The 13,660-nt window shown below is 35.4% G+C and overlaps 2 protein-coding genes across 2 annotated transcripts; both read right to left on the reverse strand.

Moving 5' to 3' along the window:
* Nucleotides 1-2,559: 2,559 nt before the first annotated feature.
* On the reverse strand, nucleotides 2,560-4,262 carry LOC148204144 (protein BIG GRAIN 1-like B). The gene has a single exon (XM_088107209.1). The coding sequence runs from the start codon at nucleotides 3,801-3,803 to the stop codon at nucleotides 2,616-2,618; it is 1,188 nt and encodes a 395-aa protein (XP_087963335.1). The 5' UTR covers nucleotides 3,804-4,262; the 3' UTR covers nucleotides 2,560-2,615.
* A 3,871-nt stretch (nucleotides 4,263-8,133) lies between these two features.
* LOC148204145 (omega-amidase, chloroplastic-like) lies at nucleotides 8,134-13,660 on the reverse strand. Its single transcript, XM_088107210.1, has 10 exons — nucleotides 13,352-13,660; nucleotides 13,158-13,274; nucleotides 12,753-12,977; nucleotides 12,515-12,608; nucleotides 11,725-11,799; nucleotides 11,203-11,281; nucleotides 10,535-10,550; nucleotides 8,892-8,972; nucleotides 8,649-8,731; nucleotides 8,134-8,553 (listed from the first exon to the last, which is right to left on the reverse strand). Exons 1-10 carry the CDS (start codon nucleotides 13,589-13,591, stop codon nucleotides 8,475-8,477), a joined length of 1,089 nt encoding a protein of 362 aa, XP_087963336.1. The 5' UTR covers nucleotides 13,592-13,660; the 3' UTR covers nucleotides 8,134-8,474.

Below are 13,660 nucleotides of genomic sequence, written 5' to 3' on the forward strand. Positions count from 1 at the left end.
GAGAGGAGTATGTCATACGTGGGAATGGCAGGAGGTCTAGTCCATAACTGTAACTTGGACAGAACAGACTAACCTCAGGTGGCTACTGATGAGCATTCCAGTTACCCCACCTGAGTGCACGGACGCCTTAGCTACACAGGATTCATACAGTCCGGACGGTCGGTCTAGTATCAGGATTTTGGATGAAATTTATGTATGAATTGAATGTATATGTTGTGAATGTACTTGCTGAATTTGTTAAGTATGAAATATCTGTTTGACCTGAATTAAATTCAATAAGCTTACCCTTGCATTTCCATTGTGTTGTCTTGTATATGTATATCCGTCTTGTCAAATGCAATGATCATCCGTGTGGATGTGAGCAGAAGGTGATACTTCCCTGGAGCAAACACTGGAAGAAGGATTCATAGCTGAGGAGAATCTCGTGGAAGTAGAAGTGAAGGCCGAACAGTGAGGCGTTCGGTTTTTAGTTAGTGTATTTAGGATAATGGGCCGCTGGTGAGCGAGCGCCCTCTTTCTGATTGTAAATATTAGGACGCTCGGTAATCGTTTTTAAAACCGTTCGTCCTTATTCTTTTGTAAACGCTCGTTATTCTTTTGAGTATATGTAAGGCCGTTCGGCCATTTTTGCATACTGCTCTCTTTAATTGTAAAACTGCTTTATAATATTAATACATGTTAATATTCTATTATATAGTTGCTGACTGTATAATTTTGGGATGTTACACTTTGTATAATGATGACTTAATGCACCATTTCTAAGTGTAGCACTGGGAGCAGAAGAAAATAAAAACATTACGAACGATGTGAAAAAAAGAAAAGGAAGATATCAAAGAGAAAAAATATGCGATAATAATCATTATCCTTTTCCATTTTAAATGGTAGACACAGTCTTTTAGAGAAGCCAGCAAAATTTTATTCCTCTCCCCATTGCTACCCTACTTCTCCAACTCACCCCATGTACGGAATCTTTAAACAACGAAAATTATAGGAATTTTTTAAAATCCTTGAAATAGTTTTTGTATTTTTTTACTATTTATTTCTGATCTAACTTTCAGTTTAAAACTGCTTTAAAACAGTGAAAGTGCATTAGGAATTAATTACGTAAGCAGTTGTTGAATAATTAAGTTACACACTCACCGTCCTCTAATCGAACAACGGGTAAATATTAGTTTGAAAATGATATCATGTTGATATTTTGACTAAGGGAGAGATTCTTTTTATGTGGGTCTTCCCACATTTTGCAACCATATGCATGCTCGTCATGCTCCTCACGTAGTAATCTTAATTATATATCATGCTTTTTTTAGTAGGCTATTATTAGCTCTACGACCAATCAACCCTACGTTGCTTCGCTTTTCTATGTTTATCAATAATTTAAATGCGGTAATCTTATTTATTTATTTACCATCTTCTTAGAAAAACCTTTTAAAATGGCAAAACTTGAAGAATGGTTTAAATTTTGAAAAACATAAAAAGTATTTATCTAAAAAATATATAACGAATAGTTATTAGATGTTAAGTTGAAGGAACAGTGATGTGTGGCTGTGATTAATGAGCATCTTAATCTTAACACCCCACAGCAATAATTGCTTACTTTACTGCGCATCAGTGACTTGTATTTGCTTTCAACACCATCATTTCTAGCAGAGTTTGCATTGTACTATGTACAAACAACACCTCAAAACAAAGGACAAAACGAACTCTTCGTCACCCAACATCATCCATTGCCACCATAAAACAACGATCAACCATGTTAAAGCACGGCATTTTAAATTTAAAAGCAGAAAAAAAAACGTTTATTTTTCATGGTTGCGCAACCTGCAAGTAACGGGACCAATACAAATTGGGAATTCCAGAGAGGATGCAAGAAAGAAAGAAAGAAAGAGGGAAACTAAGAAAGCATAGGCTTTAGTATTCACTTTCTCTATTCCCATGGGCGAAGATCTGCCTTTCCCTTTACCATCACACTCCCCATTTTGCTTCTCATCGCCATCTCGAATCTTTCGTTTTCCTCTTCCTCTTTTTCTTTCTTTTCTTTATCATTTTCTTCTTCCTTCATCCAACTGCTCTGTCAGTATCTGTGTGAATGTTTGATCGTGATCGAGAATTTACACATCCCCACCTCTCTCTCCTTTTAGTACCCTACTCACTTTATAAATCACGCAGCTACTCTGCTTTTTATCATATTCTCCCTCACTCAACAACATTCTATGACAGATACACACGCACGCCTTCCCAGATACGTACTTCTACAAAACCAGAAAAGTTACTCTGTCTAACACGGGATGTAAAACACAAAAAACAAAATACTTACCAATGCCAAAACCAACTGAAAAACGGCTGACACAGTCTCCCGCAAATCAAACCATCTATGTATAATCCATGATCGAGTAGAAAGTTTGTTAAACTTATGCATAACAGTGCTGCTGTTTTATTGTTTGATAACTACTTCAAACTAGGAGATTCGTCTTTCATAGACAAACAGTCATGAAGATGATGATGATACATTGATTTTGAGCGATGATGGTGAACGAAGAAAACAAAATGATTGTAATATATATGTAATCTGTGTAGTTTATTATGAAACTAGGATGTAATGGACAGAAACTACATTATATGAGGCCATTGGCAATGGCGCGATTGGTACTGACATGTGTAGTCTCGTACACGGGAAGCTCCTCACGATACCTATTGTTTCCCATCACTGAAAGGTGATCGAGCTCAAAAAGATCCGAACTTGAATAACTCGCTGCATCGTCATTATCTGTATCATCATCGTCTTCGCCTTCATCTTCCACCGCATTGGGAAAATCCCTGAAATTAATCAAGTTGCTCCTTTTCTGACTTCGGTGGTACTCTTTCAAAAACTCTCTGGCCGCCTCCTCCACACGTCTGCTCTTATCCACAACCTTTTCCTCTTCTTCGTTCTTGTTGCGTCCAATTTTCCACGCCGTTGGCATAGACACCGCCATTACGCGCGTGGTGTCTTCTTCGTACAAACACTTGTGCCCGCAAGGTCGACAATCCTCGTCCACGATCACGCTCACGGGGTAAAAGCGCACCGTTCGCTTAACCCCGTCGCGCACTTTGTTCGAGGAAGGCGAAGCCTTGCTCAAACAAGAGCGTGAGAACGAGGACGCAGATGAACACGTGGATTCTTGTCCCGACTTGGATTTTGCTTCGTCCAAGGTTTTGGCTTTCTTCCCGTTCCCCAACAGAGAGCTGAGAAAAGTACTCAGCTTCCCCCCCGGAGAGATGGGTTGCTTCACTTTCTTCAGATTGTTGTACATCTTCAACGCCCTTGATTTTGGCTTTATAAGACGCTCTCCATTGCTCGCCGACGTCATCAATGGCTTGGGTCTCGAAGGAGCAAAACACGAAACTCGCGACCTCGATCCGTACAGGGATTCAGTGTCGGAGGAAGACAGTAATCCAGAGCTGGAATCCGAGCAACTCGAAGTCGAACTGAAGAACATCACCTCCCGGTCGTGATCGTGACCATGCAAACGCGATTTTGGTTTTCTCTCCATCTGTGCTTTCACAGGTTTCTCGCTTCCCTTCCCTTTTTGCACTAAACAAGAACGGGGAATGGTGGGCGCCGTTAAATCTTGTTGGACGAGGATTCTGCTCTGTTTCTTGATGATTGTCTGGGTGTGGAGTTTCATGTCGTTGGCGGTGCTCTGTCCTTCGTCGATGGAGCGGTAGATGGTGTCGAGGAGAGAGGAGGAGAAGGAGGGGGTTTTAGCGTTGTTTTGGAAGGCGAAGGTGTGTTGTGTGTGTGAAATGTCGAGGGCGTACATGTTGGGTGCGCAATTAAATTGGAACAGCACGGGCGAAAGGGAATGATGAGATGGGAGAGTGAGGAACAGGGAGTAAAGTGTGGTGGGGTATAGGAAGAGGGGTAGGTGTTTGGGTTTTGTTTTAGGTGTGGGAAGTGGTGGAAGGTTGAAAAGCTGCCATGGAAGCTAGGTGGTGTAGAATGATGATGATGAGAGTCGAGTTGTGTTGTGTTAAGCTATGACAGGGGCATGATTGAGGGAAGGAGAAAGATGATGATTTGCTTGGTTTGTAGGCTTTTTGCGTTTGTGAGAAAACGTGAACAGGGTAATTGATTCCTTGTCTGGAGAAAGAGAAAAGAAAAGAGCAATGAGAGCAGAGTGACACGCTTTCGAGTTACAACGAATGAATGAATATGAATATGAATATGAATATGAACATGGATACCAAGGAGAAGGAACAGTGTGAGAGACACCTTTATAAAGCTCTCATCTCATCACGCGCGTGCGTTCCACCCTCCTTCCCCTGGGCGCCACTCTGCCAGCTTGGCATTCGCTGACGTGCCATTGTTTTTTACTCAGTTTTTTTTTTGTTCTGATGATGGGCCACAAATTCGAATTTGTAGCCGTTGATGAAGTTTGGGAGAGTCGCCGGTGCGGTGAAGTGTTGAATGTAACGGTGCGCCCGAGAAAGCGAGGGCCCACGTGTGAAAAATGGGAAAACATTTGGGAATTTAGATTTTTTATGATTACCTATCACTTTAGCCCGTGCGTGAGGCTTTTCCTTTATATTTGTTTAGAGGGTGCAGAATTTTTGAATGTGGACAAATATTAATGATTATTAAATTCCATTTAATTATTCATGTGGTGGGTAAATTTAAAAGGAATTAGAATAGAGCTGGCAAGGGCATTATTGATTTATGTTAGGTAACAAGGTCTAACCTCCTAAAATAAAAAAATTATTCTCCATAATTCGGTCAATTAAGGAGGTATTTAGGAAGTTCATTAAGGGATAGATTGAATGGTGTGAATAAATTATGGAGTTTGTTATGGTTGGTACATAATGCAGAATAATTATAATGATTGGAAGAGATTTGGAATTAACAAGTTAAATATTAAGCAGTAAGTGGATAAAATTAAGGAAACATTGCAAATGTGTTTAATTCTTCGATTTTGGGATATCGTATGGTTGATATGATTGGAAGATGATGTTATTGAGATTTTGTTTTTGCTTTTACCATCACAAAAATGATTTTCCAATTAAAATTTACAACATAGGATGGGTTGGGATTATGGCACCCCTTTTGCTTATGCTAGTATTATAATTATCATTTTCTTTCAAGGCTGTATTTATAGTAAATATTTTATTATGAGAAATACGAATTGCGAAATTCTATAACCCATTGGGAAAAAATGATCTCATAATAATTACAATATGTATTTCCTCTTTTGTTACTGTGTTTGAAATCCATGGATGAAAGGTGGTGCTCCTAAAGAAAATGGAAATGTCTGAGAAAAAAAAAGTAAAAAGAAAAACAGGTGGATGAGAGGCTTTAATGGTGGGGGATGAGGCGTCTTTAAAGAGGAAGAAGAATCTGTAAAACTGGTCTTTTAATGATCGTTGGCATGCCATGCCTCTACTCTAACTATGTGCCTTTTTAACACAACAAAACTTTCTTAAATTCTTCTCTTATTTTCAACCCAATCATACACTTGACATTCCAACATTCAAATAAAATAGCTAATATGGGTAATTTTCCATAAAATTCAACCAATATAGATAAAGTATTTAGATTCTTGTTATGCCAAATGGTTTAATAATATTTAGATTTCTTATGTGTAACAGTTTAAATAAAACCCTTACAAAATTATCTTTATTGTGACAATTTTCTATGTGGAAAAAAACCTTTCCATATGTGACCATTAATGTTTCATATTAATTCAGATGTGGAAACAAAATTTAAATTTGACACATTCTCCTAAATCAATTCCTACTCTCACGTTTGGTAACCCGATAAATAAATACTAACTACACACATTATAAGCATGACATTTTTTTTCCTTCTATATTTTGAGAGAGGAATAAAATTTAAAAATGAAAATGATCTATAAATTCTGACATTTATATGTAAAATAAGTAATTCTACAACCATAATTTCCTACTAATTTTGTGAAAGTACAGAATAAACAGTTTAAGTAATTTTCAATTGTTGAAGAATATATTTCTTAAATGTTGTCCATTGTTGGCAGTTGTGTTGGGTAAATATAGAGAGAGAGACATATATCAGCATCACTAATCCTCTCGTTATCGCCAAACTCAGCTCCCTCAATTAAAGTTATAAAAATTAAGTTGAAACAAAAATCATTAATCCTGTCGAATTGTTATTATTTAAAATAATAATTGCGTTATTATATTTAATTTACTTAATCATCAGTTTATTGAAAGAAATTAATATCAAACTTCTAATTAAGTTAGTTTTCAAAACCTTCTGACAAATTTAGATTTAAGTTTTTTAAGTTATATTACCGTTTTTCTATTTCTTATGTAGGGCAAAAATTCAAAGTAAAATATAACATTTTGAGATTTTAGAAAATATTAAAATAATAAAGTGCACCTTATTTCATAACATTAAATATGATTAAAGGAATAAATTTAAAATAATAATTAAAGAATAACATAACTTCTTATAAGAATAGAAAATTATTAAAATAGATTTAAAACTATTAAAATGGATTAAAATATGCAAATTAACTTAACTTATTATGGGTTTGAAGTGACTTGAGTTTGAAATAATTATAAATTTCAACAAAGGTTAAAAAATTGAACCCCTTACTAAGAACTTGATTTATCTGATTGAATTAATGCTAGATTAAGTTGGTTTATCAATACAATATAAATTTTAAATTATAATATTAAAAAAATAGTATCCTAAATCTAAATACTCTACTTCTTTTATTTGCTTTCAATACTACACTTTAAGTGAATGCAAATTGTGCTCCTTCACGAACAATCCATGCTCTTTTTTATTATTGGTTCCTATACGACATTGTTGCTTAAACTGATTAAGTCAGTGAATCAATTTGTTTAACTCACTAACACATTATGAGTCAGAGTTTAAAATTTTTGAACTCACTAATAAGTAAGTCGAATTGAGTTGACTCACTAAATGATTAAGTGAGGCCGAGTGACCTATTTTGACAACATTATCAACATGATGAATGAGGATTTAAGTTTTTTTTTTAAAGCCATAACCATTTTTTCTATTTCTTATGTATTACATAAAGATGTTTTGAACAAAATTGAAAGTGAAATATATTTTGTACCTTAAATTCCGTTTCACTCTTCATAAACATTTCAATATCTTAGAAAATATTAAAACAATATAGAGTGTATTTATTTCATGACAATAAATATGATCAAAGAATAAATTTAAAATTGTGATCATAGAATAACATAATTCTTTCAAAAGAATAAAGAGCACAAACATCTCCACCTATAACTATAAAAATGAACTCAAATTCACGAGTCAATTTGCTTTATCACAAGTTCAAACTGAATTAAGTTTGAAAAATTACAAATTTCAACATGAACCAAAATTGAACCTGATTTATGGATATGTTGTCTTATCAACATATCCATAAATTTTAAATTATATTAAAAAAATAAAAATCCTAAATCTAGATGCTCTCACTTCTCTTATTTGATTTGAACGGTATAAACCAATTAATTTGATTTGAAGTGATGCACACCAACTAATTTGATTTGAAACAATGCAAACCATGTTCCTTGGCAAGTAAATCATGCTCCTTTACAAACAATTTATGTTCTTTTTTATTGTTGCTTCATTCTAGGACGATAATATTGCTTAAACAATTTAAGTAAGCCAATGAACCAATTTGTTTAACATACCAACACATGGTAAGCTAGACTAAGTTCAAAATTTTTAAACTAATAAATAAGTTAAATTAAAGTAGTTTACTAAATTAAACCAAGTCAGGTCGAGTGACCTATTTTGACAAAGTTATCTACAACTTGAATGTTTAATAAATAATTTCTTTTAAGAAAGTAATATTGTCAAAAATTCAATTAAAAACTTATTTTTTCCTGATTTCCAAATAACAAAAATTATACATTTTAAAATAAAATATCAAATAAACTAAAGACATCTTGATAATTTTTAAAAATAATAGTTTAAAAATAAGACCAATAGATACTCATACCCTTAAACATCATAAGTAACTCCAACAATTCCTATAAATACAAATTTGTTTCCGTCCCTAGTAGGATTTTGAAAAAATGTTTGACAACTTATATCTTGACCATATATGAATGTATAATGAGTAATCATTAATGTGAGAACTGATTCGTGTTCTACTTAAAAGAGACACTTCACAATTTTTCTTAGAAACTTAAATCCAATGATTTGATAATAGGGCAACGGCTATAACCAATCCACAGCCAGATCTGCATTACATAGATTTCAATCTGGAGCCACTTATTATCATTAAGACATCACATTGTGAACCCAAAATTGAGAGATGTTAGTAGAAGTGATAGCACTAACAACAAAACAAGTTATTGGAGAACGCACAAATTCCTTTATTTCTTCCCTTCAGGTTCGGATTCCACATTAGCAAGCGAATGCCTCGTACAAGGTAATCCAGATGTCTAAATTACAATGGCACTGCTTCCATTCACTGGGAATTCAGCCTCTGAAAATCGACCAACTGGTAAAGATCACCTCGTCTTTGCTTAGTTACAGGGAGATTTGTCCTGAATAATTTAATGAAAACAATTCGTATGAATCTTATGACAGGTAATTAAAAGCAATGCACGTGCAGTGAATTTTAGTGAGAATAAAAGAAAACCTTCTCTGCTCCAATATTGAATAATCAATTTCTGCAATGATGATAGCCTCGTCGTGTTCTGTAGTAGCCAGAACTTCTCCAAACTGCCAGAGTGATATATTCCACAGAAAGTACAGACAATTAATACTGCTTTCCATTTGTTATTAAAACTCTCTGTAAAACTCAAAATACAATACTGATTTCCATAATCAGAGCATTCACTGGCTCTAATAAAGGAAAGCTCTGTGTAAACGATCTACTTACTGGCCCTACAAGAGTAGAGTGGCCCCAGGCCACATAACCAGATCCTATATCCCGAGCAGGCGAACAGGTAGCCACATACAACTGTCAGTAAAGAATTTCCTAAAGTTAAGCATCAATTAATCTCCTCAGAGCTTAAAATTTACAATTCAAACAATGACTATTATGGTCAGAAACACACAGATAAATCCCTAACTATACCCTGCTTTATGCTTTAATCACACAATCAACTGCATAAATCTAACAGAAATGGATCAGAAATAATACGCAAAAATGGAAAATTTATTGAAATCAATTACCACTATATAGCTGTGTAGTGTATATGCACGAACTGAAATGTATAGGAAAAATTACCATTATAATTTTGATTCAAAATTTCAAATACCAGTAAAGCGACTAACTCTACCGTTCTCCTGTTTATTTCAGCAACCTAATAAATATACTGTCTACTGGATAGTTACTAACTTTATCTCTTACCTATGTACTCCCGCCCTATATTACAGTTATTTCCCCATTACAAGGCTAATGCTATTAATAAATCCTCACGACTCTAAAATTCTGTTTGTAACCGCACTTCCTCTTCCTACTATAAACCTTCTTCACAGGCAGTTCGCTGACACATTTCAAGAGATTAAAGTTCAACTGTAAAATACTGAAATGTGTAGTAGAGCCTTCCAAAACTCCACTGCTCATCTGTGGATAATCGACTGTAAAATACTGAGATGCGTAGGAATTGTTGTGGAGCTTTCCTAAAATACATTGTTCGTCAGTGGATAATAATCAACGTATTTGGACTCTAGACTTCAGATATGCGTAAATATATTGTTGAGACAATACCTTGTTGAAAAAGGGAAACAACACTGAAGCAGGTAGCTTAGGGAGCAATGACAGCACTGTAGAATAGCATGTCATCACGTTCAACATTTTTTTGGACAAGATACTTGTCAGACACGCCTCTGGAACGTGTCTGGTGCTTTTCAGTTTCACAGATAAAATATTTTTTTCGTCTCTTACACCGATTTGACACATCTTGAACATCTCTTCCACACGACTTGAACATGAGTAAAAAAAGTAAGCCGACACCTAGTTTTTAGCTGAACTTTCTGGACATTACTATAAAAAACAAAAGAGAGCAACTTATGACAAATAATGCACGACACACTTTTTTAGGCTTCTTTCTGTAAGACTTAACTAATTACTTTAACTAATAAGATGCATGTTTCTAATTTGAAATTCTATTGTGAAGGATGTTGTTAAATGGAAACTGTGACAAATTTATATATATATATATATATATTAGCAGTGTCGCGGTGTCCTATATTTTGAACAGTTGAGTCTCGGTGCCCACAATTATGACTGGTCTTGGAGTCAGTGCTTCACAGAAGGTAGCATACGCTTTCAGTTTGTCAAATTTACAGCAAATTCCTTGAGGGGGTGAAGAGTTTGATTTCTTATTTAAAATGCACACATATCTCAATTCAAAGCTCTACTTTTTCAAGCCTACTGTTCGTGATCCATCAAGAACTAAACTAAATACATAAATGGTAACAACTAGATGATTTCGGATTTCATATACTTTTAAAATAAAATATTAGTATTCATACATTAAAACCCCACATAAGTTTTAAAAAATAAGGGAGCATTACCTGATTATCTGTAGCCCTGCATGAGAAGAAAGAAAGTATAGATTAGCAATGGAATTTTAATTAGTCATTAATGCTTAATCATAAGGATTTTATAGAAGTTAAAATAAAAAATGGTTTTCCATGCCAAAGATAAGGAAGAGTCAAAAGAAAAAATGAAAGTAGAACAAGGAGAAAGGTAACCCAAATGCATTTTTAACTTCAATTATGATCAGAAGTTTCTTGTTTTCTACAAACAAGATAACATTTGTCCACAAATGCGTATTACAAAATTATAAATATGGCTCAGAAAACTATCGTCCAATTTAGTTGATGTAATTAGTGCAAAAATCTAGTTAACTTTCAAGTTTATTGAGTTGGTTTAAAGACAGTAACATGTTATTGGCTTCAATATGTTCTCCATATTTGAGAGTTGACGTTTTATATTTTAGTCCCTAGTTAAATTCTGTTTATTATGATTAGACCAAGATTTAACAAAAAATAGTGCCGGGACAAAAGGCATGTGGTTTACAATTTTCAAAGACTAAAATTGAATAAAAATCGAAAAGCTATCAATTTCAAATATTGCCATGGGTAAAGATAAAAATATATTAGGTTACAGAACAAATTAATGGAAACCTACAAGCCTAGGTAGGGTTGTAAATGTTTCACTTAATTGTATCCATTACTACCTTGCCCTCTGCAATAACTCCCAATGTAATGGTCCGGTTGTCATGTTAAATGCCCCAGGATAGCAGAGTAAATGAGCACCTGAAATCAAAAGCTAACTGATACTGTAAGTTTGCCAAAACTTAGGACAGGAAAATAATAACAATAGTTGTGTTTATTTGTTTTCAAATCAACATAAATTGAAAATTTATCTCAATTGATCCTTGAAAGAGTATACACAAAAAAGAGGAATAATTAACAGATAACATAATAAAGGGAATGAAATATCATACCAAGAACTATGGATTTGAAATTTCTTTTAGTATATCCCTGAAATAAGAAATACACAGGCAGTGTTGCCTAATGCATGTGAACCAATCTCTCTTTGTATCCATCCCAAAAAATCAAAATTTGTACTATATGACACTAATAGCACTCAAGAGGCATGGATACAAATAATTTCGAGAACTCAAATCATGGGCAACCAATCAAAACTTGAGAGAGATTAATTGTTTCAAAACATATTAAATATGGAAAAGACAAACCTCTAGCAGCATATATCATTGCTAGTTCTGGAAACCGAATGTCATAACAAATGCCTATGCCAATGCGTCCAACCTCTGCATGAATCAACTCACAATTTGAATTTGTTTACTCAAACAGAGAAATTTTTACTGCAAGAAAAAATAGTCTGAAACAAAATATTATGTTACTCCTTTGTCATGGTAGGCAAAACACATGCTCTATAAATAAAGATTGGATGGGAAGCCTTTACAAGGTGCTTTCTTCTATCTTCAGTATCATTTGATTAAGACTACACCGCAAATATAACTAGTTAAAAGCACAACTACACATTAACCTATCCTTCTAAGCTAACCTCCTGAATTCTGTATAACTGTTTCCTCTTTCATATCACACATACACATACACTCACACACGAGAAGCCAGAAATACGTAAAAGCATCTAGTCTTAATAAGTGATATGATTCACAAAAATTCCTTCAGAGACATAGAATGGTTGATTGTGCAAAAGGATAAGGTGGAGTAGCATGTGTGTTCAAGATGTTATGGACAAGTAAACATAATAACAGAGTATAAAACTGCATTTCCTTAACCCAAGTTCACAACCATAATAACTTCTGAGGTTTATCCATGTCAACCACCATAATAACTTTCATTTCCTTTATTCTGCAGTCTGCCTACATTATCATTACTAACTCAGTACTTTGAATTTTAAATATACATTTATGACCCCAAACATAACCAAAATGTAAAACCGCATCAGTACTGAAACAGAGAATGAGTTAGAATGTGAAATGAGAGAACATATTAGACCTGTGTCAACAATCGTCGGAGTCTCCCCAGCAGTAAGAGTTTTTGACTCGATAAATGTAATCTTCCCAGGGATGTCAATATCAAAAAGATGTATCTGCCGCATAGCCAGTATGTCCGAAATCACACAACAACAAAACACATTCAAAAACCAATTCACGCATTATTTACCTCCCGAAATTACATTCAATTACAAAACTCAATACCAAAGATAACGAAGTATTGTTCGGAGGAGCGATACCTTGCGGTGCTTGGCGAGCAGCTTTCCATCAGTCCCGAAAACGCAACAAGTGTTATACAAGCGACCCCCAGAAAGTTCTGGAATGGAACCACCGACGATGGTGATTTTCAAGAGACGAGAGAGTTCAGAGAGCATGGCGGTGGAAGGAGAAGCATCGGCACCGGCGTCAATATCCTCAGCGTAGACAGGGAAACTGTCATTGGAATAAGGACTGTTCCAAATTTCCTGACAAAAGAAGGCCGCACTCATTCTTAGAATTGGGACGTAAAACCTAACTCGATCCCAAAAGATTGCTCAAAAACATGTGAAAGTTTAACAAAGTTGTTCACAACTTAAATTCAGTAAAACGCGTGATGATGTTCAGAAGAGGAAGTAAAAAGAGGGGAAAAAGAAAAAGGAACTGACAGGCAAAAGAACAAGCTGAGCGCCCTTGGATGCAGCGTCCTGAATGGCGGTGCGCGCGTGGGCGATGTTCCTATCTTTGTCGGGAGTGACGGAGAGTTGACAGAGACCAATTTTGAACTGAAAGAGAACAAAGCGCGTGACGTGAGTGAGCGGGAACAGAGAGAGGGAGAGAGGGAGAGAGAGAGAGAACTTGCCTTGGACAGAGGGGGAGAGGGCATGGGAATGGCGGGTGGGGCCCGGGCGCGTTCGGAGTTGAATGAAGCGGCGGCCATGATTGGAGAGTGGCGGTGGATTGGGCGGTGGTGGCGGAGATGGCAGGGGGAGAGAGAGGGGAGAATGAAAGAGAGGGGGAAAAGGGGGTTAGAAGAGGAAGAGTGGTGGAACGTGAAAGATTTGAAGTTAAGCAGTGATGGTGATAATGCGAATGCTTTCATTTCTGATTTTGAAAATCCAAACCCTTCACTTTGATTTCAGGTCAGCTCATCCGATGTGGGAGACGAAAC

This window comes from Vigna umbellata, chromosome 2 (assembly GCF_029865625.1).
Source record: "Vigna umbellata cultivar VRB3 chromosome 2, Vumbellata_1.0, whole genome shotgun sequence".
Taxonomy (NCBI): domain Eukaryota; kingdom Viridiplantae; phylum Streptophyta; class Magnoliopsida; order Fabales; family Fabaceae; genus Vigna; species Vigna umbellata.

What these genes read in the sequence shown, in the direction of transcription:
- LOC148204144 (XM_088107209.1), bottom strand. Translation starts at nt 3,803, where the DNA reads ATGTACGCCCTCGACATTTCACACACACAACACACCTTCGCCTTCCAA.
- LOC148204145 (XM_088107210.1), bottom strand. Translation starts at nt 13,591, where the DNA reads ATGAAAGCATTCGCATTATCACCATCACTGCTTAACTTCAAATCTTTC. An exon ending in CTCAGCTTGTTCTTTTGCCT is followed by an intron (nt 12,978 to 13,157) that starts GTCAGTTCCTTT and finishes TTCTTTTGTCAG; the next exon opens with GAAATTTGGAACAGTCCTTA. An exon ending in TCAATATTGGAGCAGAGAAG is followed by an intron (nt 8,554 to 8,648) that starts GTTTTCTTTTAT and finishes TAAATTATTCAG; the next exon opens with GACAAATCTCCCTGTAACTA.